Genomic DNA, 27,206 nt, shown 5'->3' on the forward strand with positions numbered 1-27,206 from the left:
AAATCACATCCCTCTGTGGAGGTTGAGGGCTGTTCTGCAGAAAGGCAGCTCTTCCTCAAATCAGTTCTGGCTGGAGTTAGCTGAAAGGCAGCCCTTTGGGTCAGGGCTCCCTCTCTATCTGCTATTGCAACAGCAAAAGCCAGAGGAGCTGATGATGTCCTGATTGCCAGAGGTAGGCTTGAAAGTGGTGGATGTAAGGTATTTACAAAGCATCAGAGATCTGCAGGCAGAGGTTGGTCTGTTTTTCTGAGCCTGATTAAACCGACAGCTCCTGGTTTAGACTGGCATTCCTGGATAATTTTTTTAACCTAGATTGCCCAGCTAAATGCGTCAAGGCTTGTTATTTTTTACCGAGGTTCATTTAGCAGCATGTAGTGCATTAGCTCTGGGTCTGCTGGGTCAGATGGGCAATAATGCCTCCTTCCCACCTGGGACCTGCACTCTTGCCTTGCACTGCTCATAAGGAATGAAGCCGATGGTAAGAAAATGAAAAGAACTGCAGAAACATAAAATAGTTATCTTTTAAGGTCTTTATGGAGTGTGATCCTTGACTGAGCCAGAGACTGTAGTTGCTCCACCAGATTCCCTAAGATTCAGATATGCTTTGCATAAACCTCTATGATTTGTGTCAGAACTGCTTGGTACTTATAATCAACAACTCTTTTGAATCCAAGTCCTTGAAGGGTGTCTTACAGAGGAACTTGGCAAAGAACCAGTGTCTGGGCACAGCGCCGAGCTGCTGGAGCGTGTACCCAGGCCCTTTCCCAGAGGTGGCTCATGTCAGAGCTGGGAGAGAAGCCACCACAAGTGGAGGGCTACCTACTCAGAGTCCATGCAGAGATGAGAACCAGCCTGTTTATGTCTCCATTTTTTAAAATGATGTGGGACTGATTCTCCCTTTGTTTACACATACTTCACAGCAGCCATTGATTGAAATCAATATCCTTCATTGACTTTGATGGATTAGCGCCAGGCCAGGAGGGAGACTCCACCTCTGTGCAGCCTGCCTATGCATTATCTTCTCTCACTATTAGACAAGTCTGTGAGAGAATGACTTTACCAGCCCTCCAGTGGCAAGGCTTTTTGATCTGGTCCTACCTGATGTGCACGCTTTGCTCTGATCAGGTACATCGGATAACTCATCAACATGTTTCGTTGACATCCAGGTTGCGATTGACTGCCTGACATGAAAGGCACTCTGCTTGGTACTTACATGTCTTAATAAGAAGATTTCCAGTATAAATTGTAAGCTTTGATTATTTGATTTTAATTGTCATGGAGCAGCAAAGCTATGCAGCTTTTATTCATAAGAGTTATTTCAGCAGTATCAAGAGAGAAATGAATGAATCATATTGACTAAGTGAGAACTTTGCTACCTTTTTGGGGACAACTTAGGTATAAAGAAAAGAGACAATTCTTTGGCATAAATTAGTTGTTACAGCAAATGACTCAGCCACTACTAAAAATGTCATTGTTGTTATCATTTATAAAGTGCTGTTGATGCAAATGAGACTTTAGAAGCTTATGAAAATCAAGGCCATATCTACAAAGAGCCCAGGATCAGACTCAAATCAGGATACCCTAGAAACAGATCTAAAATAAGTCAGTTTTAAACCAGGGCTTGAACAACAAGAGGGGAAAAAATAGAGAAGAAGAAAAAGAGAGAAAAAAATGCTATGATTTGAAAAAGCTGAGGGAGGGAGGAGCTGGTGATGGAGAGGTGCAGGAAAGGACCTACCTTTAGGGAAAAAAGGGCCACATGTGAGAAGGAAAGAAAAAAATTATAGAAAATTGATATTGGTCTTTTCTTGGCTAGAATAGAAATCTTCTGGTAAAGAGAGTGGCAAAAGTAAATGGAGAAATTTCTGTAACTTTTTTCTGTTCAGCCAGCAAGCCACATGTTGTTTGTGAATTAATAGTCCAAGATCAAGAAACGCACTAAAAACACAACAATGAGACAGACTGCTTGCTAGTTGGGAGTTTGAAAGAAGGAAATGTGAGGAAATAATTGAAATGAATTAATCTAACAATTGAAATTGACCTGGTGTAAATGATCCAGCATTAGTAGTTTTGCATTTTACTGTAACTTAAATACTGGCACTGCTCATGGTTTACTCTGCTTGGAGTTTGATTTGTCCATTTACCTCCCACTGTAGTCATCTGTGTCCAAACACAATTGTGCATCCAGGTTTCAACTGTATTATCAAACCATGGTTTTAAGGATTCTGGCTGTGATGGGAATCTGAAATACAGCATTTGCAGTGTCACTGAACCCATCTCTTCTTTGTCTGATGCCCAGGACTGATTTAGAAATGAGACAGTAATTGGAAAATTAGATTCATGAACTGTACCAATGCAACGTCCCAATATCTGCTCATGTGATTGAAATCTGGTGGTTATTCAAAACAAGTTGTTTTCATTGCACGCAGTCTGTTACCAGCTCCATATGTTCTACCTGGGATTTGGAGATTGAGTTGGGTTCTTTGTGCCTTGACCTTACCATAGGCTAGAGAGACTCTGCAATATGAGCATAAAAGATGGGAGAAGAGTCATTGAATCAGTGATACAAGTGGAAAAGTCCTTGCTTTTCCAGGCTCAATCACAAGGGCCAGTGCAGAAGTGACCCATCAGAAAATGGTAGATTGATGTATAAGAAAAGCAGAATTAACCTTGTTCCCTCTTCTTCTTCCGCTGTATCTCATGGTTGTGCTGGGTTTGCAAGTTTAGCAAACTAGGATGTGTTTGTGTCAAGGAGAGGAACAGACATGACTCAGGACGCATGGGTGCAATGACGGGGAGGAAGAAATTTCTGCTTTTAGACAGCCATTTTTCTAACTAAATTCACTTTAAGCAGAGATCAAGTCAGTTGTCCTGCAAAAAGGTTCAGAGGTGGTTAGGTAAGATCCCTTTGCAGATCTGCAGCTGCCACCCTTCTGCCTTGGTTCTTCCAGCGAAAGGGAAAGCTTTCTGCTTTGGAGGCTATTTGTAAAGGTGGGTGCAGTGTCCCAGACTTATTCTTGTTAATGCTCTAACTTACCCTCCTGCTGCCGTCACTGAACTGAAGTCACAGGCCATTTCCAGCCAGCTTCGGGTTGGGTGCTTTCTGGTGTGGTTAATGGGCTATTCACAACAAGAGTTTGAAACACTTTCTCCGTGTGTTAAATCTTGATGGACAAGAAGGAAGGTGGAAAATCTACCCAACTTTCCTTCTGTGTCATGCAGCAACATAGTAATCCCAAAACAAGGACTAAAAGATATTCCATTTTAAACTGGAATTATTTTGGTGTTGTGTGCTCACATCCTTCCTGCAGATACAGCACGGCTTTGAATGAGTTCCCATCATGCTGTCAAGTCTGCTTATTTTCCTGTCAGGTCTTGCTGTGGCTCCTGCAAAGGTTCTTCTTTTGAATCGTCTTGTTGGCTTGTTTTTATAAGTTAATGGTACAAGGGGAGAAAAAAACCCAAACGAGTGGTACTTAGTGGAAGGCAGTTTGCATACACCTTGTCTACAGGGCTGACTGCAACACAGCCGAGACAGATTAGCACACCACTGCCTGCCTAAAACAAATAAACACCAGCTGTTTATCAGACAGGGCTCAGCTTTCTCCAGGAGGAGGTAAACAGATTTATGCAGATGAACCGCTGAGGTGCCCTTGCAGCAGAGCATCCTTCATGGCTACTCTGCCTTCCTTATGAGTTACAGCCAGGACAGACGAGCACAGAGATGCAGGGTTAGCACAATAACACAGCCATCTGCACTGTGCTGGGGTGGTTTGTCACTGCTTTATGGCCAAAGCCCATCTTTAATAGTAATTTAGAATTAATCATAGCGCTGATCTCTCTGTGAATGGAAGAATTTGGTGTAAAATTCACTATTTTAGGCCTATAGCATGTGAAAAAGCAATTTATTATAACTCACTTATTATTCCATTTGTGTCTAAAATGCTGTGAAGCAAAATTTATGGCCAATTGAGGTTGAGAGAAATTGTGATCAGCAAAAGTACTTTTCTGATTCTGCATTAAGATTGTCCAGTTGCTGTCAAACTACTTAACTTCATGACCTTTTTATTTTTATAACCACCCAAGTTTATTTTAAATCCAGCAGTTCTACATGCATCCACCACTGCAAAAGTATTGCTCCTCTCTCAGTTCAACTCTGCCTGCTGCAATAGCACCTTTAATTCCTCATATAAATTTTCCCTGAAGCTTCTCAGGTGACTTTAACAACTTGCTGCAAAATCTGGTCTTGAACACAGATGGGATATTATTTTAATAATGTAGACATAATTACACAGTTTGGATGCCAGCTCTCAGAAATGTCTGATCTTTTATTAAGATGTTGTTGGGAGGAAAAATTGGGAGCTGAACGTTTTGGGCAAGACCCTGGAGAGTTCAGAAAAAGTAGTTTGCTTCAGTTCTCATGGTGTTGTTCACAAGAAGTATAAACATTCTCCAATAATATTGCTGGTTATTCTGAGACAGTTTCCTTTTTAACTTTATCTCACACCAAACAGGGCAATCGGATTGCAATTGCTACATTTCTGAGTTTTTTGAAGTGTCCTTGGGCTCCTCTTAGTACCAGATCATTCCCCTGCAGCTTTCTTGACTGCTGCTATTCAGGAGACCAACAATGCAAATATGTGATTTGTCAATACAGTAAGTCCAAGGTACTGTAGTGATGAGTGTTATAGAAATGCTTGCCAAGAGAAAGAGGAAAAAAATCCTTTCTCTCTACTATATAAAGTAAATTGGTACCATTTGAGCTTTTCTTAGATTAGGACTTTCCTCACCCAAGTGCATCACTTAACATTTCAACACATAATATCTCAGATTTCTCAAGGTACTCCTTAAACACTCGGCTAAACCAGGTGGAGAAGGCAAAGTCCACATGTGATTTGTTCTCCCTGGCTGTCACTGCAGGTTTAATACCAGAATAATTTTAGATGTGCCTACCACCCTGTGCCTTAATGTTACAAATGTTATTAATATTGGTAAGTAACACTTTTCAGTCTGCAGAACAATTAACAAAAAGGTCAATGGGAATTCCCCAGAGAGGCATCTTTCATTACAAGGCCCATTGCTTATGCAATCTCACGGCATCCATCTTCCCAAACAAGCCAAAGGCCCAGAGATGGCAGCTCCTTAAACCTGCCTCTGAGCTCCTAATTAAAAAGCTTAATTGTACAAGATCCATTAGGATGCTTGTCTTCTAATCCCTTGGAGTTTTGATGCATTGTGTTACCTATGTTGTTGTGGGGCACATGCCCCCCCAGGTCGATACAGGTACCCGTTTGGACACCTGGGTGGCAGGAGCTGGTGGCAGATTGTCATCTCTGTTAGTGACATGTCCCTGCAGCCAGTCTGAAACCTGGAGTTAGTCACCTCCACCTCCTGGATCTGCAGTGTCCCACGGAAAATGCACGAGCCAAGGGGTGCGTACCTGTGCCAGATGGAAGAGATGGAAAAGACTCAAAAGTGGTCCAGTTTGTGAGCAAACATATTCAGGGTTATGAACGTTTCAGGGTAGGAGTGGAAAAAGGGCACTGACCCACTTAATGCCTCTGCTTGGGGAGACCTGTCATGCATCAGCTTTTGCTCACCAGACGCTGGAGAAAAGTGTACAGCTCTCCTCTGCCCTGCCATGACCTTCAGGCTGAAGCTGGGGGTGGTCTGTGGTGCCAGAGTTCTCAAGGGAGCCAGTAAACCTCACTGAAGGACAGTTTAGAGAGATGAAGTTTTGGGTACTATGCCTCCAGAAAATGCTATGGTGGCTGTGCATCTGTAGCTGCTTCCACAGCTTCTTATGGGCATTAAGAAACCTCTTCGTATTGCTGAGGAGCTGCAGGGGTGCTGTGATGTCAGAAAAGTGCTTGGAGGTTTGGTAGCAAGTAGCTGTGCCCTAGTATTGTTCCCAGAAGAGAATATGGAGACCCACAACTTCTCCCAGCAACCAGTGCCATTTAATCATGCCAAAGCATTAGTGGATATCCCATAGTCACTTACCCGCCCTTTTAGGTGCCTGATCCCTGGGCTGACCCAGCCCTTAGGAATGACCTGTTAGCCGAGCAGACCAATTTTCATTGGCCTCTGTACCTTTGGTAAATTAATAGCTACTGCTCTTCTGATTCTTCCTGAAACCTGGGTTGCTATTCTCTGTCAGTCCTTGCCATCCTAAATGTCAGTGGAAAGGATCATTGAAACTAATGGATTCAGTTTGTCTGTTGTGCCAGTAACTGTATCCTGGGATGACCTTCTTTCTGAGGTAACAGTCGAGTAGAAGGCTGCAGGGTCAGGGTCCTGCTGCAGGACAGTACTCGATGCTTCCAGCCAACTCCTGCTCATGCCCTAACGTGCATGGGGGTCAGTGATCCTCCTCCTCTTGGGAATGATTTGACTTGCCGAGGTTGAACCCCAAAAATCTGCTGTGTTTGAATTTAAACTAATCCCATTTGAAATGCAAAAATCAACAGGATCTTCTAATCTTGCCTGGCCTGGCATCAGAAGTATGTGACCTTTGCTACGCCTCACAGGAGATGGATTATTTCCAGGATCATTGCAAAGAGATTCAGGTCTTTGTAGCAGAACTTGCCCCAAAGGTTCCTCTCCCTGTGGAGAAGCTTGCCACGAGCTTGTCATGAGAACGTGATAAACCTCAAGTACTTTCCTTGCAGATGTTTTGCATGAGACTAGCTCCATCCCAGAGATGGCTGCGTTCTGTGGGTGGGTAAAAAGATCCCTGTAGATGTTTTTGCAAAGCAATTTCAGATCCCTTGCAGCTTGCAAGAGAATTGAATTAGTTGTTTTCCATTCCCTGAATTAACCCTGATTCATTCTTCCCTCAACCCTCTCCCTCTTCCTCCCCTCCCTCCAACAGATGTCCAGCATATTAAGAGGAGAGACATCGTTTTGAAGAGGGAGCTGGGAGAAGGTGCCTTTGGGAAGGTGTTCTTGGCCGAGTGTTACAACCTCAGCCCCACCAACGACAAAATGCTGGTGGCAGTGAAGGTAAATCCCAAGGGCGAATGGCAGAGAGTAGGGCAGGGGCTGGCTGGCAAAGCGAGACTGGATGAGCCTGCATGGGAAAGGGAAGCAAGGGAGGGCTGGGGGCCATGGGCGGAGATTTATTTGATGCTGGAGATTGTGGTAAATCCACTTAGTCACACAAAGTTTCAGTGTTTCGCTTCAAGGTTGTCTGTTCTCACCAATGCCAAAACCTCCCTTCCTGCCGGCGCAGCCAGGAGACAGACAGGGAGGAGAAGCTGGTCTGGAAGCCGTGAGCTCCCGTGCAGCTGAAGCAGCGCAGTGTGGATCCACCTCCCTCTGTGAGACACTGGGGCCCTGCTCCTTCTGGATTTTATCTTTTTGTGTAACATGCAGAAGCTGAAACAAAAAAAGGACTCAGCAAAAATAAGTACTTAAAAGCTAAGCACGATGAACCAATTTTCTGGGATCAATTTGCCGCAAGATGGGCGAAGCAGCTCGGCTCAGCTCCACTCAGCTCCTGCTTGCCTAGCCACAGGTCGCTCCTGTTTTGCTTATTTTGAGCCAACACAAGTTCAGCTTGGCTTGTGCCGTGCTGCTTGCATCCTGTGATAGTCCCTGTGTGAGCTGTGTCCCATCAGCGTGGGTCTGGGCAGGGGAGACCACTCAGTGCGGATCTGCACTCTCCTCTCAAGTGGCACCAGTTGGCAGACACACACAGTCTAATCCCTTGGATTTAACCAATGCCTCCTAACTCCTTGGAACAAGTTCTGCATTAGAACCGATGCTCTACAGGGGGAAAGGTTCCAGCACTCTCTCCAGCATGCTGGAGGCAACCAGTTACTTGAGAGTTGTTCTAATCATTGGCAGCTCAAGCCTTTTTTTATTTTTAAGCTCGTGTATCCCCTTTTGCTCCGGCAGTGAAGTGCAAGGTTGAACCTTTCACCTCTGAGACTGGTTAAAGCTGAGGCAGCGAAGACACCCATATGATTAATTGCTTGATTACAGGGCTGGTACCTGCCTATCAGTGTCAGCCATCCCTTAGCAAGCCGGGCTCTTGAGTCTCTTCTGAGTTTCATTTGCATGTAGGCAGAAACAGCATCTGAACTTGTTTCTCTTAATTGCTACTATGAGCTTACATCTCCAAAATGCCTTTCATCCTGCAAGATCATACAGTTCCAGCTGTATGGAGCAGGGCCTTGGAATCTGGCTTCTAGCCAGCTCTGGGAGTGGCAGGAAAAAAAAATCCCTCTAATTTGGGCCACATTAGAAGTCTGAGGTAAAATAAAAAATAAAAAAAAAAAGAAAGGTTTTATATATTAAGTTGAGATTTGGCTGCATTTCCTGAAGATCCCATGCTCCTGATAGAGGCTGAGAACTACCTCCCCAGTCACTGCAGCTCAGGGCAGCAGCAGGATATGCTGGTTAAGGGCAGCCGAGTCCACAGCCCAGAGCCTGCCTCTGCCCTGCTCTCAGGGACTCTCTCCCAGGGCCAAATAAAGTGGCTGTGTTACTCACTCAGTTAAATGGACTCAGATTTTCAGCAATATAGAGTTCGCAGCCCCGCAAATAAGCTGAGTTTTGATGTGATGACACAAGCTCCCTGTTTTATTCAGCTTGCTTCTAAAAGCATGCTAAGAAATGCACAAAAACTATATCCAGCGAAGTGTTGAGGTGACAAAGTCAAGTACTAGAAATGCTGGAGGGGCTGTATTCAGGGCACGTCCTTCAAACACATATTTTTCATTTCTCTGTGAGCTGCTCCATTGTGATGATCACTCCTGTGCTGAGAACTCCCTAAATGTGAGTGTGCCTGTTTTCACAGCTTCCCAGAAAGTTGCTGGGGTTGTATCATCACCCTTTTGCAGGGGATGAAGGGCAGATGGAGAAGCAGGAAAACTGAGCTGAAGGGATCCACTTAGGTGGAAGACAGAGTTACTGACCTCCCTTTCCAGCCCCATGGACAGCAGGTACCAGACTCAGAGTGAGCCCTGCTGCAGTAATAAACACATCATGCTTGTGGAGACCTGGCCATGATGCCACATAAGAGGGGATTTTCCAGGTAATATTGAAACAACTGGCACTTCGTGACAACAGCTGCAACCTTGCAGATGCTCAGGGACTTGCCAGAAATTATGGAAGAATCATGTGATGGAGGCACCAAAAAATCCACCTCAAATCTTCCTGGGAGAGTCATTCCAGTGATTTTACTGAGACATCCCTTCTCTTCCTCTGGTTCTGGTCTTTTTTCCCTGTTCTATCCCTTCCAGCTCCTGTTTTCCTCATTTCTAAATGTTTGACTGTGCAACTTTAGTAATGTGGAGGGCTTTAATAACTTTTTTTTGATGTGTCATATTTACAAACTTACAGTCCTAACACCTTCTAGAAATGATTGTGTGTGAAGGGGAGGAAACCTAAGCTCACTGCAGCTTGAAATACTGTGTGCAACCACAGGAAAAAGGGGGAGAAAAGAGTGATGGGGGAAGGGACTATTTCCCTGCAGAAAAATAGGGTAGCATCAACATTATGAAGATATTAAATGACTAAAAGTAATTGGGTGCCTGAGATAAGGATGGATGCTTTGCCATCTGCACCGTGTAACTAACATTCATCTAAATATCTCTAGTCAAGGTATCCCAAAGGACAAAGAATTAAAATAGATCTACGCCATGTGTCTAGTAGTTTGGGGGCAGAAAAAGAAGAAGAGGTAGTGTCCTAAGGCTTGGGGAAAAACCTTCCAGCAGATCTGCTCCGAGGGGAAAAGCACCTGCTCTGAAGGACTCACAATATCCAGCAGTACCATGGGCCAGCCAAGGTGCAGTAACAGTGTGCTGGGTCCTGTCCTTCAAGCACAGTTTTCTGATGCTTAACATCTCTTTTTAAGCATAAATTGCAGCCTGCACCTGCTCATGCCACTTCTCCTGTCTGTATGGGGAGATCGAAGGCATGGGGAAAAGGGAGAAGGTATATTTGTGTGTAGGCAAGGGGAGAACTACCTCGTGTCCCTCACCACTGAGAGGGAACTGGTGCACATCAGAGTGACTCAGGACAACTGGAACAAGTTTCCTTGAGTCTTTTACAGCTCCTGTTAGGCTGAACAGTTAAAGCCAGAATTGGTTTTAAACAGTCCTGGCATGTGGAGGATGGGGAGGATGTAACTGAGACACAGCAACTCAAAACCAGATTTGCCTCTTCGTTTCCCTAAATGTTTGCAAAGACCGTGCTGATTCTCATGGCTGTTCCATCTTGTCAAATGGTCTGGACTTCAACTTTTTTATCAAGTTCTGTTCCTTGATACCCTGAGATAACAAGCTGCTTTCAAACTAACTCACCAATGCAACTGCGCAATAATGCACAGACAAGCCAGACTCCAACTCTGGGAATTCCTCCTTGATTGCCGGCTGCACCCACAGCAACATCTTCATGGCAACTCTGCAATGTCAGGCTGGTCCTCACCACCTGGAGCCTGCAAGCTGCCCTGCAATGGCAAAGTGGCATGCTCAAATTGTGGAAGATGAGATATTCTCAATAAGGATACCAATTTCAGCATCAGTCTTCCAGGGGAGCTGCTATAAACAGCAGAGAATAAAAACATGATTTTAAAAATTATGAGAAAACACTTGACAATGTCCTTCTTCGGAGGCAGTTTGAAAAATCCACACAATAACTGCACAGCCAGGCAAATCCATCTTCTGAATAAAGGCAGTGTAGTCAGCTATTTCAAAATAAAAGACAGATAGCAAGGACTGGCTGGCTCAGAAATTTAATAATAATGAGATATGAAGCCATTCACCCCTAGGTCACCAGTACAAATTCTGCCCAAGCTGGGAATAATTGGAAGCTATTACCCTCTGAGGCATGTTTGCTGCTGCCTAAGAAATGAGCTGGGGAACCCACTGGGCCAGTAACTACATGAACAAAACATTTAGGTGGTGCCACCAGCTCTCCCAGAGCAATGGGGCCAGTGGCAGTGGTTCCGCTCCCCTCCCTTCCTTGCCAGCTCCTCTGTGATGCTGTGACCCATTTGTTCTGCTTTTTCCTCGCCCGAGCCCACCCTGTGCATGTGTGTGTCCCTCATTTCAGGCACTGAAAGACCCCACGTTGGCAGCCCGCAAGGATTTCCAGCGGGAGGCAGAGCTGCTCACCAACCTGCAGCACGAGCACATCGTCAAGTTCTACGGCGTGTGTGGGGACGGAGACCCGCTCATCATGGTCTTTGAGTACATGAAGCACGGCGACCTGAACAAGTTCCTGAGGTAAGTGTGAAGGAGGGCGTGGGAACTGCTGTACAGCCACCCCAGGGTGAGTTCTGGATCAGTGCTGCCCCAGTGACGTAATTAAGTGAGCTGAGGAATGAGGGATGGTTGTTCCAAGGGCAGCTTGTAGGAGATGATAGTCCTCACCAGATCTGGTGCTTTATTAGCCCTGTCCCAACATTTCCTCTTGGGTAATCTCAATAGTGGTCTCTGTGAGCTGTGGAAACCAGGGGTTTCTTCTCCCACCTCATCAAGTTTGAAGCTGCAGGAGGTGTGTCTGCAATCCTCTACCCTTTGGGGGTAGAAGAACATGATACCACAGCTGTCAGCAGCTCCAAGTCCTGTACACCCAGCAAAGCCATGTCCTGCTGAAGCAGGAAGGCCACTTGCCATCACTCCCTCAGTCACCCAGCTCCTGCTTCAACAGCACAAGAACCAAAATATTCCTTTCAGAAACTTGCTGGAGTCCTTGATCTGGTTGGTATCCTGGGCATTTACTGGTCCCTAGTTCTCATTCCTGTATTCATAAAAGACCTGAGAAATGTTGGAGGGGCCTCAGGCAATGACTGTGGAGTCCATCCCTGATCCCTGGTCCCCATGCCTCATCAGACAGAGATCCCTTAACCTGTAGCACCACACTGCTCAAGAAGCCTGGCAAGGCCTGAAAAAGTGCCGTAATTTCCTTTCCTGTCTCTACAGAGATGTAACTTGCTGGAGATCTCCCTGCCCCCCATCATTCAACCATTTCATCAGCGTGAGGCAGATCATTTGTGTGCCCTGCACCCACCAGCAGCAAGGGGCAGGGAGCAGCTGTGGGAGGATGTTTATGGTGCTCTTCTCCCACAAAACAGAAATTCCGCTCTGAAACCTGCATGCAAGTGGAGTGGTACTTACCTCTTGAAATAATTAGTCGTTTTATTTCCCAATATTTAGAAAATTGGACCCTTGATATTTTCCTGTTTTGACTGCTAAGTGTGAATATGATTACAGGAGGAACAAGAAGCTTGTGCACTGCAGGTCTAGATCTGGGGTTGGGATACACTCAGTGAGTATTTTTCTGCCATTACAGTCAGTTTCTGACCAGGAGACACAGGTTTTCCCGTGAGGTTTTCACTTCCAAGCAATCCCCTACACCAGAAGAGATATGAAGAAGGATCCTAGAGCTTTCTCCTTTCGTCTGTCAGGTAGTGATAACCTCTCTGCAGCTCCACTGGGGCATTTGCTTGGCAGTGGATGAGCTGAGAACATTCCTGCATTGGTTTTCCTCCTCATTTTCCTCATCTGTGGGTAGAACGAATATGATTTAAAGCTCAGTCCCTGTCTCAGGCTCTGGATAGGTAGATGACATCCTTGGCAAGGTAGGACAAGTGAAGGCTGCTGCTACACTGGCTTTACAGAGCTCCTCAGACCCACGTTCAAGGGGGAGCAGCCTTGGTTACCCTGGGACCCTCTCTTGTGGTGCCTGCAAGGGCTCAACAACCTCCCAGCAGCAGCAGATTGAACTCTACCTACTGGCATGAAACCATGAGTTGGACTGAAAGGTTGTTTTAGCACAGATTGGTGATGCAGTGTTAAGGACAGTGCCTCAGCCTTGTGACTGGAGGAAGGCAGTCTGAAAAAGAGCATGAGACATGGTGTTCTTAAGGTGCCTCACAAAGAAGAGTGGAAAATTGACCCATCATTTTTCCTGGCAGAACCAGCAGCCTTAATTCACTTAGAGGAGGGAGATACTACGGCTGAGGCACAACCTCTCACTGCTCTAGCTGACCTTCCGAACAGTGTAGTCCAAAGCAGGCTCTCCTACTGTCTCAGAAAGATGTCTTGTGCCCACTGCCAAAGCCTCATGGAATTACTTCACACAATAGTGTGTCCCTAAGGCTGATATCATGCTGGAACCATGGACATCCTCATCCCTGTCCCAACCCTTCCTTGGGACGTGTCTGAGAAACACTCATGCCTGATGAAATTCATCTCCAGTTTCACTGGAGAAGAAAGCTCGTTGTATTATCTTTGGCCTTTATGAAGGAAAAGAAACTTTCCAGATGTGTGGTCCCTGGGATTGCAGCTCCTCATCTTCCAGCTGCATTTAGCTGCCAGCTTCCCCTCCCTGTGCAGCCTTGGAGAAAGCAGTTCCATGCTCTCTTCTCTGCATGCTGGTGTGTGGTAGGCAGTGAAACCCCTCTGCATCCCAAAGGAAGCTGGCTTTGGGAGCAAGGGAGCTTATACCCAGCAAACAGGAACTCAAAATGCCTAAGGGGGCATATGGAAAGAGAGTTGTGGTTTTGTTTGTCGGGTCAGGTATCTGCTGGTGGGAGACTGTGGAATGGGAACTGCAAGGGGGTAAGAAAGGGTTGATGATGCAGAGCTGCCTAGCATCCCTCAGCAAGCAGCAGTTTTTATAGTGTGATGATTCACCCAGCCCACAGCAGGAGACAGTGAATCCCAGACACTGGAGGCTAGGGATGCTGGGAGTCTGTAACAGGCACTCAGATGGACTTTTCCCAGTTTAACTGCAGAAATCGAAAAAGCAGTAAAATGGAAGAGGCTCACTTTAGACTCAGTTTCCTAGAGAAAAGCACAATAAATAAATTCCCCTAAGTGTTTTTAGATCTTTGTGTGCTTCCTAGAGAACAGAGAGTTTTACTGGTCTGTAATATTGACTGGTGTGGAAAAGGAAGGCACTAGGATCAACACCTACCTGCTGAGTTAGTGGTGGCACACACTGGGATGGCTCTACACACCTCCCAGGGCCCCTGTGTGAAAGACTGTTGCTGGGGGAGCAACAACAAATCCTGCTGTCTGCACCAGGGGAGACTGCAATTGTGGTGTTCTGCCTAATAGATAATATCAATAGACATGATCTTGATGTGGAGAAATACAGGCATTCCTCTCCAGGGAGCACAGCATCCCTAGGGATGGTGTGCACAGGGGCTGGAGTCTGCCAGGGTGGGTGGGTGGCAAGGCTGGGTGTTCCCAGCACACACACCCATTGCTCAGGGGTCTGCAGTGACCATGTCCCTCTCTGCTCAACAGGGGTGTCCATCACTTCCCCCCTTCACTATTGTCACTGGTTTTCTGGCTTTTGTTTTCTGTCTGGGACAGAAGGAATTTTGAAGTAGGGATAATTGCACATTGCCATGACAGACCCTCTCTGCAGTCTGTAGTAAGTTGTTGCCACTCATACAGGCAATAGGTTTTGTTAGAAAAGTTGCAAAATTCTGGTGGTTTTGTGTCAGCCCTTCTGGTGAAGCAGCCCCACAATCAGACTGTCTTGGGACAGAAGAGGAATTTCAGAAGAGGAAGTTAGAAGGGTGATTTTTTTCCCAAAAGCCTCCACCACTCCATAATGGAAAAAATCTCCAGTAGTTCTTTAACAGGAAATCCACCCAATTTTATGGCCTCTCTCTAAAGCTGAATTAAACTCCTTTCCCCAGAAAAAGATGGACATACCCTTCTCATATTCCCTGTAGGCTTCTTGACACAACTAAATGTACTAATATCCTTCCTGTTTATATCATAAATGTGTTGATTCTTCTTTCCTTTGGATTATAACCATATGGGATAAAGAAAGAGAGGGAGGGACATGTACGTAGTAGAGAGGACATACTGAGATGTGTCCTGTATAGTAGGTTGTACAAAGAGCCAGTGAATTAAAGGTGTTGGCTGACCATTTTTTAACCACCACATGTTTCCCTCAGACACAGACACTTCTTTGGGGGCCATTATTGTATTTAAAAAAAGTGGCAGTAATGAGATAGTAATACATCCTTCACTTCTCACCTAGGAATGTTTACCTTTGATGACAACAGGTACCAGCTGTAGCTAAATATGGTGTAACTGCAAGGCATGACTGGCACAAACTGTCCAGAACAGTTTTAGAAGCTATTGTTTGTCCTGCTTTGCTGTTTTTAGCTAACCTGCTCAGTCCTGGCTCAGCTTCACCTGCTGTCAGCATTTGTTGTCACCACCAAGTAGTTTCCTGGGGTAAACATGTCTGTGGGCTGTTTAAATAAGATATCAAACTGTCATTTCTGCATGCACTCTTCTGCAGCTCCTTCAGCAGTTCTTCCAGTGTACTGCTGCTCCCACCATACCCACAGGGCTCCGAGATGCCTCTGGCAGCCCCGGCTCTGCTGCTCACGCTGCTGCTCCCAGACAACTCACCCCACATTCAGCAGCACCACCTACTCATGGCTCCAAAAAAACACTCCTGGCTCCTCAGCAGTTGTTTCTGCAGTTTCTCTCCTCTTCCAGCTGTCCTTTCTACTAGGAGAGGACCTTTAGAGCCATGTTCCCAGTGGTAGGGCAGCAGAAGGTAGCTGAGGAGGGGGGCATTTGAAAAATTGATGCTTGAACCCCAAACATCTGGATGCTCATTTCTTTGGTACACCCTCAAGCCCAGCACAATTCAGGAAGAGAGATAAAGGTGGGAAACAGTTTGGATCTTGTGGTGTGTTGTTCAGTCCCATGTCAAGGAAGAGGGAAAGCTCTGAATGTGCAGTTTCAATTTGCTGTCTCTCTGTGGGGTTACTGCTGATGACAGGGGTAAAATGCCAAGAATAATTTCAAAGAGAACAGTATGAAAGCCTCAGAGGAAATGCTGTACTGTGTCTTAGTCACAAGAAGGAAGGTCACAGCAACATTTCTTGCATTTCCCCAAATATGAGGGCTTTTGTTGTTCTACCTTCACACAAGTTACCATAGGGTGAGCTCTATCAGGGGAAGAGACATCACATGGCACAGAAAGGCTTGGTACATAGTGATGAAGGGGACAAAAAAAGGACAGAACAGGAATTAGACTGACCTAAAGTCCTGCATTTACAATGCACCTGGTTCAGCAAAATATTTCCTTTTGTTGCAGAGGATGTTCTCCACATCTGCTGACAGCCAGAGCTAAACTTTACACCTGTACTCATGCTGTCACAGTTCACAGTACCTGTGTTACCTCTGGGATAGTTCAGGATATAAAAGGGATTTTCCAGGGATGAAGCTGCTGGTGTTCCTCTGAAACATTTTGTGTGATCTCTGGCTGCACGGATATCAGTCAGGGGGTGGTTGGTTGGTGATACGAAGGAAAGAAAAGGAGGCTGTTTGGGATTGTTTAAGAGATTAGGTAGCAAGAATATGACAGGTGTGGAAGAAAAGTGAGTGACATCTTTACCTCTGGGAAGTTATCAAAGGTGTAAGAATTAACATAAATATAATTAACATAAATATCCTGAGGCTCATTAGTTCTGTGCAGGTCTTGCCAGAGAAGAGTGTCCATGTTGCATCAAGCCAGTGGTCCCACTGTTCTGGCATTCTGTCTCTGTCTGTGGCCACAAGAGGTTGTGTGCAGGAGACTAAGGATAGGATAAGAATGTATGGCACCCACTCAGCCACCAAATGTTCCCCCAACTTCCTGTTCTCTTAAGCTTTCATTCTTCCTTTCCACTGGAGCTTTGTGTACATCCTCACAGTGCAGAGCTGTGGGTCTAGGCCCCGCTCCAGCAGGAACAGAGACTGTGTGGGGTTCCCATCTCCTGGTCACTTCTGAGACGCAACTCTATGCTTTTTGCTTCTTCCTCCCTTTAGGGCACATGGCCCAGACGCTATGATCCTCGTGGATGGGCAGCCTCGACAAGCCAAAGGGGAGCTAGGGCTATCCCAGATGCTCCACATCGCTAGCCAGATCGCCTCTGGAATGGTGTACCTTGCCTCCCAGCACTTTGTCCATAGAGACCTGGCCACCAGGAACTGCTTGGTCGGAGCCAACCTACTGGTGAAGATTGGAGACTTTGGGATGTCAAGAGATGTCTACAGCACTGATTACTACAGGGTAAGGCAGCTCCAGCAGCAGTCTGATGCTCAGAGCAAAGGGAGACTAGGAAATGTTACAGTAAATCAGTTTTTGGAGCCCTCGGGCTCACTTGCTTCGTTATTTCCTCACTGAAATGTGTGCAGAGATGTTGATCAGGCATCCCTAAACACTGTCCTTACTCCTGTTCAGTCCTGGCCATGCTTGTAGTTCAGACATCCACGCAGATGCCTACACATAAACTCTTTGTGATACCCCAGCAAACAGTCACATGCTTTGGGATGGCTCTGAAGTCATCCCATACTTACTGCCTATTTTTATTCCCTTTTTTTTGAAGACATTGATAAATTAAAGGGAATCCAAAGAGATGATAAAGACTACAGGCTGTGACCTCTGGTGTTAGATTAAAGAAACTTAATACAGGGACCAAGAAGAAAGGCAACTGAAAGACTGACTGATAAGTGCATAAAATATGGAAGAGGAAATAATAGTCAATTTAGGTTCGACCTCAGAACACTTTTTTTCCCAGCAGGGTCATCATTTAGACAATGGAATAATTTGCCAAGGGTAGGTTGTTGAAAGCCTGTCATTAAAGAAATTCAGGAAGCAACTAGATAAAAATGCCTGGGTTTAGTGCAGAGGCTAATCCTGCACTTGTCTCTGGGGACAGACTCAATGAGCCAGGAATGCCTTTCCAGCCTCTTCTTGTGTGATTTGTGCTCGCACTGTCCCCTTGTCTTGCACACTCCCTTTGTACCTGTCTGCACTGTCCCACCTGCCCAGGATGGCAGCCTTCCTGAGGGAACAGAGTGTTTCTCACCCTTCCCCAGCTACAGGAGATGATGTGATGTGTGAAATGTTTGAAACACACTGGAGTAGGTATTTGTCTCTGGACCATCCACCAACAGGGAAGGGCTTTTCAGGCTATGGAGCCGTGCTTTCCAGCCTGATGCTTGGACTAAGGCTGGTTTATTTCTGCTTACAACATGGATGTTTGGCTTTGAGGATGATTTCTATCAGCTACTCGTGAAAGGGTTGACCTATGGTCTTGATCTGATTCAGAAAGTTTTCATTATGTGATAGACAGCTGCCAAGTGGAGTTACTGTGTTTGGGAGGAGGAGAAACATGATCAGATTTGTGCTGAGACACATCACCTCTCCCAGGCCAGAACATCGGCTTACCACTAAATTTAATTACCAGTGAGGGAAACAATCTTCACTGCACAGCAGAAAAGCCTGCGCTGGGAAAAGGTCTCAGTGCAGTTACTGGGCAGTGATGAGGAAAGAGAGGTGCTGTGGTCCCACCACAGCTGAAACTTCAGGAAGGAGCGAGTAGGAAAGAGAAGAGCCCAGGGGAAGATGAGGAGCAGCACATGTGATGGCCCATATTCTTGCCTGCCTTCTTCCCTTCAGCCCTGTTAGTCCTGCCCCAACCACAGCCAGTGTCACACTTCTGGGGACAATCCCAGCTGAGCTGGTGTTCCTGCAGCACCGAGAGCTCTCTGTGCAGTGGGAGAATTTGCTGTTATTGGCATGTGAAGGCTGGGAGGGCCCAAAAAAAGTGAGAACTGAGATATTTCCACAGTTTGTCGTTGTTGGATTTTTCGTCTTCTCTATGGTGCTGTCTTGTAGACCTCATCCTGTCTGTGCAAAGTGCTTTGCTGAGGACTGCTCCATGATATCTCATGCAGTGTTGTAAGTCTTTTTAGTGGACTTTTCTCTACACAGACAAATTGCCATGTATGACTAAAGTAGTAACTAGTTATCACCTGTTTACCAGAACAAGAGCTGAGTTTCAGCCCAGCCCAGCCTTTTGTTCTTAATTGATTTTCCTTTCTTTGTTTTCACTTATTTTTAGTACTTTTAAAACTCTTGCTCGCTAAGTTCATTCATGGAGGCCTTTTCTCTCCTAAAGTCCAAAGAAGGGTCCTAGCAAAACAAGGTTCTGATTGCCCACACTTATACTGGTGGCATGAGGAGCAGAAGGTTTATGTGACTTGCCCAAGGCCAAAGCAGGAGTCAGTGGCAGAGCTGGCAAGCCTACCCAGGCCAGCAAAGAGCAGAAGTGCAGAGGCCAAGCGTCCTTCATCCATCCTATAGCCACAGTCCAACCAAACTCCTCTCAGCAAATGAGCAAAGAAGCTCAAGTGGGAGAACTGAACTGCTCCTGGGTCTCACCTATGAAAGGTGGAGATGTGGCTGAAGATTTGTACTTTTGAAGACTTTGGTGCTGTCCCTGGTCACATCTACAACCTTCCTGGTGAAGTTCCCAAGTCTGTTTCCTGGTTTTTGTGTGTGGCACCTCTCCCCTTGTGCACAGCCTGCCATTGCCACCAGTAGGACCTGAAGTAAAGTTCTGCTTCATATGGTTTCTAGAAAATATTGCTTGGTGTGTCCGAGCTGCAGCCCTGGGAGAAACTGTAATTTGTCATTTTCTGGAAACACAGGGAAAGATTCCACCTCTAAGCTGACACAAAGTGACAGGTCTGGAGCATTCTGCAAGCAGACTCACTTCAGTCTGCCCTGTCCCTGTGTTTGCTCCTGCCCAGGCCCCACATGCCTGGATAATTGGGCATGTGGATATATGATATCTTAAGTGGGATATATGAGCATGTTCCAGGCTGAGAATTTGTTCCTAGGCATTTTCTTTCTTTCCCATGTTTTAATCTTTTAAGACAAAGAAAGAACACCATCTGGCTCCAGCATTTGTGGGATGCAAAAGTGCTTTAACAAAGGTGAGCCGCTTAATTTTCTGTTGCACATTTGGATACAGAAAACAAATATTTGAGTAACAAAAGCAGCAGAGAGGCTTGTTTCCCCTCTCTGCAAGGCTCTCCATGTTCTGCCTGAAGACAGATGCGTCCTTTTCCTCCTGCATCACAGAGGGATCCCGTCAGCTGTTTCCTTTAAAACTCCTTTCAGCAAGACAGGATGGAGAGAAGATGGTTGTGGAGGTGGAAGTGGTGGGGAGAGGTGGATCAGCATCTGATTAGAAAGCGGAGAAAAGTGGAGGAACTGGGGAGACAGGGAGAAGTAGCCCAGCTTCTGTGTGAAGAGAAAAGGCGGGGATGCTGAAGAAGCGTTTCTGTGCTGTGTTGTGTAACGTGCTGTGCAATCTTTGGTGTGGGTCTCTGTGGGAAGGCAGGATGGAAAATATCCATACTGCAGAGAAAAGATTTGGGCGGATTTCGTTTTCCTTGTTGTTTTCTTTAAAAAACTGTGTGAGTAGGCGACTTTTTTTAGGTATGACTCAGGACTGTGACAGCAGGTGGTGGGACGCTGCAGGTCAGGGACACTGTGCCTCAGCCAAGCTGAGTGTGGCATGGAGACTGCAGCAAGTCAGGCACACGGTGCCTGCCCGGTGCTGTCCAGGGAGCTGGGGGCTTTCGTTGTGTCTGGGGGAGGAGTGTCAGAGCTGGAGGCATCTTCAGGGCTGAGATTAGAATTCCCAGCTGCTCTTTCACCCTGCAGATAGGGGTTTGGTTGCTCCAAGAGCCCTTCTGTGGCTCTGAATCCACCCAAACTCCAGTAAAATACAAATAATTTTCATTTGTCCCCCAAAATGCATAATTCAATTCCAAAACAAAATCATGTGCACTGTCCAGGAAAAGGGCAGCATTTCTTCATCTTTAGAAGAGAACATAGTCTTAAATTGTAATCAAGACTTCTTAAGAAATCCCAAGGTAATGTCCTAACGTGGATAGGACATCATCAGTGAAGACACATGTCAGATAGAGGAGGGATTTATGTAGGCATTAAACATCATTAAGACATTCCTCTGTCCATATTTCCTCTATTCTGCCCTTCTGGCATCCTGCCCCAAATCCTGGGCTGGGCTTGAGACCTCTTGGGGATTTAGTTCCATCCTTTCCCAGAGGTTTGTGCTGAGTGTTCTTGTGGTCACAGTTCATCACACAAAGGACACCTGCTTGTCAAAAAAAGACACATGAAGGACTTGCAAAGGGCTCTGAAAGTGTTTTTGTATTTCTAGCAACACAGAGATAGATAAACATAATAACAAAAATGCTCCCTGTTTCTCTGTCCTCACTACTCTGGAACATTGTTTGGATTTGGGACAGACAAGGTTTTCAGGAAGAAGTAATATCTTTTAATAGAACACATGATATTGTTGGAAGGGGGAAAAAGAATGAATTTTAGGTACACAAAGCCTCTCTGAGTTCTTTTTTTTTTATTATTATTTTCAGTTGTGTCGGTTGGTTTAATAAAAGATTAATATCTCTCCCTGTGAACCTTGGTCCTCACACCCTTAGACCATCAGAACCAAAACATTTTTGCTATGACTTTGGCCTTAGGTCAGTGTTCTTTAAAAAGTCTGGGATCCCTCCTCCTCTGAAGCATGAAGGTTTACTGTGTAAACATTTTCTTTCTTATCTTTCTTTAAAATGGTCAGTAAAAACCCCATATTCTTGATAATTTTCAGTACCCATTGTAAGGTTGCTTTCTGATGACCATCTCCCATCTAGACTATCTCTCCAGTTGTTTTCCACTGGAGCTCAAGGTTGCTTTCTTCCTCATGGGTACAGCTAGTTATTTTTCCAGTGAAGTTTCCATGTGAGCAATAGATCACTGAGGTTTAGCAGCTACCTGGGTCATGCTCCTTTGGAGCCCCTTAGTGCCCATGTGGATCCATCAGCTGTACAACACCCACTTGCATGTGTCTGATGCTTTCTTTGTTGTTTTGCTGTCCGTCTCATGCAGAGTGTTTACAGCATGGGAGGTGGATCCTAGCAGAGGGAAACTGCTGCCCAGAATGGAGGGAAACTGTTAGCACCAGAATGGAGCCCTGTGATGAGTGTGCCAGGGCTCTGCACCATCACCTGCTAAGAGGAATGCCAACAGGCAGAGAGGAGCAAAACTCCCTCTAAATTTCTGTCTGGGATATGGTACTGCCTCACTCTGGGAGAAAAAAAAGCTGCCACTCTCAGGTTTTATGGCAGACCCGGCGTCCGCTGGCAGTAAGTCAGCTCTGGACAGAGAGCTGGCCAAGCTCCCTGCATCCAGACAGTGTCCTCAGGCTCAGATTTAGTGCTGATGTGTGGGGAAGAGCAAGCTTAGTCCCTGGCCATGCTGGCTGTTGAGTGGGATCTCCTGTAGAAGGTACAATGTTTTGTGTCACATTCGGCTTCCAACAGCAGCACCATTTCCAGCACCTCAGTGCTGTGCAGGTGCTAAGCATCTGTGCATTGCCTTTTGTCTCCTCCTACCCCTTCTCTGAGGTGAAAAATGTGATGTGCTGCTCTGTCTCCATCCTTTCTGCTTGGGTTTTGGGAAGGGTTCGTATCTGTAAATATATATGTCATTAAGGAAAGGTTTTAGAAGTGAAAAGTGCTTTAATTTTCTCCTGTCTTAAGATGGACTCTGAAAACATGTCTTGTTTTGTCATACCTACATGAGTAAGGGCAAAAAGTCTGATAGTGACCTGAAGATGTGACCTCTAGTACTGATACAGCTGTGCTGGCCAGGCAGAGCCATAGTCTTCTGTGTGCAAGAGCCCATGTCTGAAAGTATTATATCCCCCTCTTGGCATCTGTTTATCCCGTGTATCCCATCATCCCTGATTTGTTATTTCTTTCCTTGTTCTCACTGCTGCACAGTTCTCATTCCCCCTAGATGACACCTGTATGCACCATGAGGTGTGGATGGCTCATGCCATGGTGCCTCAAAACTGCCCTGACGCTGGGTTTGGGGGCAGAGGAACCAAATTCCCCCCAACTTGCAGTAGGGTTGAAAAGAGGGGAGGTGAGGGAACCGCTCAATGTGGGTACATGGGTTAAGTGTCTCTGTGCCTGTCCTGGTGTGTTCTGCTTGCAGGAAAAGTCAGCGTGATATTGAACGTGCTGGTCTTTGATATCTCTGTGGCTCCTATAAAAACCCCTGCAAATTGAATTCGCAGCACAGCTTCTTATCTCCTGAAAGGAAGATGTAACAGCATCATCTTGTGTTTTAGCCAGACGTTTCCCCTCAACACTTCCCTATTTCTACACTAAAGGAAAAACAAATGTTGACTCTTTTTTTTTTTCCCCTCCTGTTCGAAACATTAAGAGCCCTTCACACAAAGCAGCTCAAGTGCAGAAGAATTAATTGGGGAAATTAGGGTGTGCTGTATTCCTGGCATTTTCTCAGAAACAGTAATTGCCCTAATTCTCCACCCTGTCAAGACCTGCATCCGCACCCTGTTTTCCTCCTCCCCTTTTCCTCACTGTCTACCTGTTGTTCTCCTGCTTGAGTTGCTGTTTTCATGCTGTTGCCATTTATTTCATTCCAGTAATGAGAGGGATGTGGCAGGTGAAGAGCTCTCACAATCTGGTGACATCTTCTTTGAAGCACAGGCACAAAAGAGCAGTTTGTTTTTGGGAAATAAAAACTCCCTGCTCTGGTATTGACCTCCACGCTCACCTCTTCTCCTGCTTGGGGTATGTTACTGCTGTCACTGGAAGTAATTTGGCTCAGGATTTTTGTTTAATATAGTCTCAATATTCAGCTAAACACTGACCTCCATGCTTAACCCCTCTGTGTTCCCCCCAAACCACCCAAACCCTCACACACTTACTGAAAGCTAATCAAACTCAGGACCTTTCAATCAGATCTCAGCCCCACTCCCAGGCATTTCAATTGAGGCTTTTGATTTCTCCCAACCACTGGGCTGAGATCCAGAGGCCTGGGAGCTGAAAGCCGTTCAGTTTAGCTTCCTGATGGTTTTTTAACCTTCCATTTGCAGAGATCATAGATGTAGCCAAACAGGGAGGAATTTTTTGTTGTTCAGTATTTCCTAAAACTCCTGGTGATGTACATGGCAGGTTCAGATTCGATGGAGGTGACTCTTCCAGTCTTCCCCATGCTGACTGGACTTTGGCTGCTCTTAAAAGCTGTCCAGGCTGATGTCTGCTTTCTTGAGAGCTGGAGAGAGTGCTGGGAGTAACCAGTCAAATGCTGGAGCCAGGTGAGGGCTAGTGACACCACCCCCAGAAGTCAGAGATTCAGTTCAGTTCAGAAAGCTGGGGTTGTCTCTCAGTGCAGCCAAACTACCAAACCCTGTCACCTGTGCTGTAAAAACTTGAGACAGCAAATTTCCTGCAGGGAGTTCAGGAGCCCTTTCCTTCAAAGCAATTTCCTTCCCATAAAACTTAACTAGGGAGGGCAGAACTCTTTTCCATTTTCAGTGTTCCCTGGGTGCAGCCAACAGATCCAGGGAGGCAAGAGAAGCTACTTGTGATCCCCATCCATCCTTGAGTAACTTTTCCCTCCACCTGAGTGTGAGACTGTTTTTTCCCCCTGTTCTAATTTTTTTATCCAAGTGTGATTCCCAACACCTGCTAGAGGCTGCCTGCATGCAGTGTGCTTGCTTCCTCCTGCTGTCCCCACTTGGAACATCCCATTATCCTGAAAGCTGTGACATACAGGGAAAAGAACACAATGCCTCATTTTGAGCCATGAAGGACCCTCCCATGGTGGAGATCCATCCAAAAGTGTCACCAGAAACAAAACGATTTTGTAAGGTCAGGTCAGAGAAGCTCATGGTTCCTGGGTTTTACCAAGGTGGCCTGATTTAAACTACAGCCGCACCAGAAGAAGGTAGAGAACCATATGCCAGCAAGCTTCATTATTCCAGCATAGGTGGACCAGAAAGAGTATAGGTCCTTCTGAGCATATGGAAATGAACAGTTCATGCTTTGGGAGGAGCACTGCCACTTGCAATTGAGGGTGACTGGGATGTGTAAATGTAAAATCCTCCCCTCTCGTCTAGGTTGTTGAACCCATTTCCTCACTTCATCCCAGCTGGCCACTGGCCTCCTCCTGCCTTCCCACCTGCAGGACCATGATCTCAGCTCTTCTTTACCATGGGTACAGCCAAGGGATCACATATTGGTCAGCAAAGGTGGAGAGCATCCCCAAACCTCAGTATCTTCAGCAAAAGAACTGGAGGCAGAGAAGTTATAAGCCAATTTAGTGAGAGCAAGGATAAATTATGCTTTACTTCAAGACAAACTGAAGACCTCTTTAGAAAAATTAAGATGCAAATATCTTCATCAACCTCCTTAATTAAGATGCTTGCATGGAAAGAAACCACTGCTTTTCTTTTTTCCTCCTGATTCCTGCATGGTCAGAGTTTCTGTGTACTTTCCCCTCCCGATCCCCCCCAGTTTCATAGTCCTACCTCTCTCAAAGCTCCAGCAAGCTCCTTCTCCCTGTCAACTGGATGGAGAAAGCCCCTATTTGCAAGCAGCTGTCCTTAATATATAGGCTGTTTAGGGCTCAGCTGTCAAAGAGAGCATGTTCAATGTACAATCAAGGGGCAACGATGCACAAAATTGCACACACACACGAAATGGGAATCTTTTCTCAGTGCGTGTTGAGCTTTGAACGCTTAAGTGATTCCACCTCTCTCTTCCCCATCCAATTACGTGGGCAACACATGATAAGATTGCTAAAGGAATTAGTGAAGAAAATCTTTATACTGCCTGATCAATACTGTTCTTCTCAGCAGAAGGCATCTCCCCCCTCTGGCCTCAGCCATGTTCTCATTTGCCCTCTGAAAACACCAGTCCACCTTCTCTCTATTTGGGCTGTGGTGACCAAGTGGAACAACAGCAGTGTGTCTGTTGGAAATGATAGTAGTTTCAGGGTTTCTTCCTTTCCTTAAAAAAAACCCAAACCCTAAAAAAAATTAAAATGCAGTAGAGCCCTGCCAAATCCATGTTTCAGGTTTTAAAAAGGTTTGCTGTGTAGGCCAGAGAGACCTTCCATCCCTTTCCGCTGTATGGCCTTACAGACATGGTCAGCAACCTTATAGGCAAAGACAAGGGATGATAATTTTTCTGAGCATCACTGAGGCAAGACGCCAGATTTTATGGGCCACTAGACTGATCCAATATAGCAAATCCTGTGTTCCACTGTGGATTCTGAGACCAAATTATCAATTAATGTGAAGCATTAAAAAATTCAAATCCCTTTTAGTTCCCTGCAGTCATTAGTGACAAGATACAATATCTATAGCTCAAATGCTTTGCCAGCATCCCCTGGCAGCAAGGCAGAAACTTCATTCCTATTTTTTCAAACGTATACGAAGAAAACATATGAGATCAGTGGTTTTTACAGTCAAATTCGGCTGCCTGTCCATATTTACTTAGATGGAGGAATAAATCAGGTTTGGGTTACTCTTCGGGTTAGTTATTTGTTATTGGAATAAATGCATGGTAATAGATCTGACAGAGGAAGATGTTTCCCTTTCAGCTCTGTGTTTGAGGTAGAATTTGCTTTGTTCTGCACTATATTATATTGATGTTTTTTTCCCACTGCTGGATGACTTCATTTGCTCTGCTTCTTTCCAACTTCCATACCTCTGCCCCAGCTGGCTTTAGGATACAGCTTTATGCATAGATTTCTCTTTACTTTTCCCCTAATTGTAACACTGTAATGCAAAAGCAATTTAAACAACCAGCATGAACCAATTTTCTAAGCCTTTCCCCCTCCCATTTCCTACCTTAACTTTTTGGGAAGGGAGGTGAGTCAGTCGTTCTTGGGGCAATTCCCCAAGCGGAACGAGCTGTCAGTTACATTTAGCAGCTTGGTTTCCACTGCTAGTGCAGGGTGGGAAGGTGCCCAGGGCAATGACCAGCTGGACACACCCTGAGGCCCTATTTTGGAAATTCCCCAGGCAACTCTCAGCCTGAGCTCCTCAGTAATACAGTGAGAAGTGTACCACCAAATCACCATGCTCACCAACTGCTCTTCCATCTTGGGATTTTGTCTTTGCCCCAGTGGGAACACAAACAAGCTCACTAGAAATTCAGCAGAGCTTATGCCAGTCCTTCACTCTCAATTTGCTCACTGAGGTCCCTATCCCTTTTCCTTTCTCCCATTCTCCAAATCTCTCCTACTTTGATGCAGAGGAAAATGTAGTCCTGTATTTCCTGCTCCAGCATTTTGTTTCCCTTGTCCCCTCCTAAGCTCCAGTTTTGTGAGTGCTGGCAGGTTTGTGGGTGATTGGAAGCTGTGAGTTTAGGTATTTTCTTCCCCAGCCTGTCACAGTGCTGATAGGACAAAGACTTTGGGCAAGTGTAGGGTGATATGTGAGGTGCTTCACTGGTACATTTGGCCCTTAACTCTGGCTAGCCTGAACTTGCTTGAGTAAAGATATCAGGCCTGGGTCT

At 45.7% G+C, this 27,206-nt stretch overlaps 1 protein-coding gene across 3 annotated transcripts in view; it reads left to right on the forward strand.

Annotated features, from left to right (window-relative positions):
* NTRK3 (neurotrophic receptor tyrosine kinase 3) overlaps positions 1–27,206 on the forward strand; it is a 219,466-nt gene that overhangs the window by 161,156 nt on the left and 31,104 nt on the right. For all 3 annotated transcript variants that reach the window (XM_027688403.1, XM_027688402.1, XM_027688405.1), the window contains exons 13-15: positions 6,875–7,005; positions 11,065–11,237; positions 16,812–17,055. In XM_027688403.1, the coding sequence (XP_027544204.1) occupies positions 6,875–7,005; positions 11,065–11,237; positions 16,812–17,055 (548 nt within the window). The remainder of the gene's footprint in view (positions 1–6,874; positions 7,006–11,064; positions 11,238–16,811; positions 17,056–27,206) is intronic.

This window comes from Neopelma chrysocephalum, unplaced genomic scaffold (assembly GCF_003984885.1).
Source record: "Neopelma chrysocephalum unplaced genomic scaffold, ASM398488v2 Primary Assembly neopelma1_75, whole genome shotgun sequence".
NCBI classification, from domain to species: domain Eukaryota; kingdom Metazoa; phylum Chordata; class Aves; order Passeriformes; family Pipridae; genus Neopelma; species Neopelma chrysocephalum.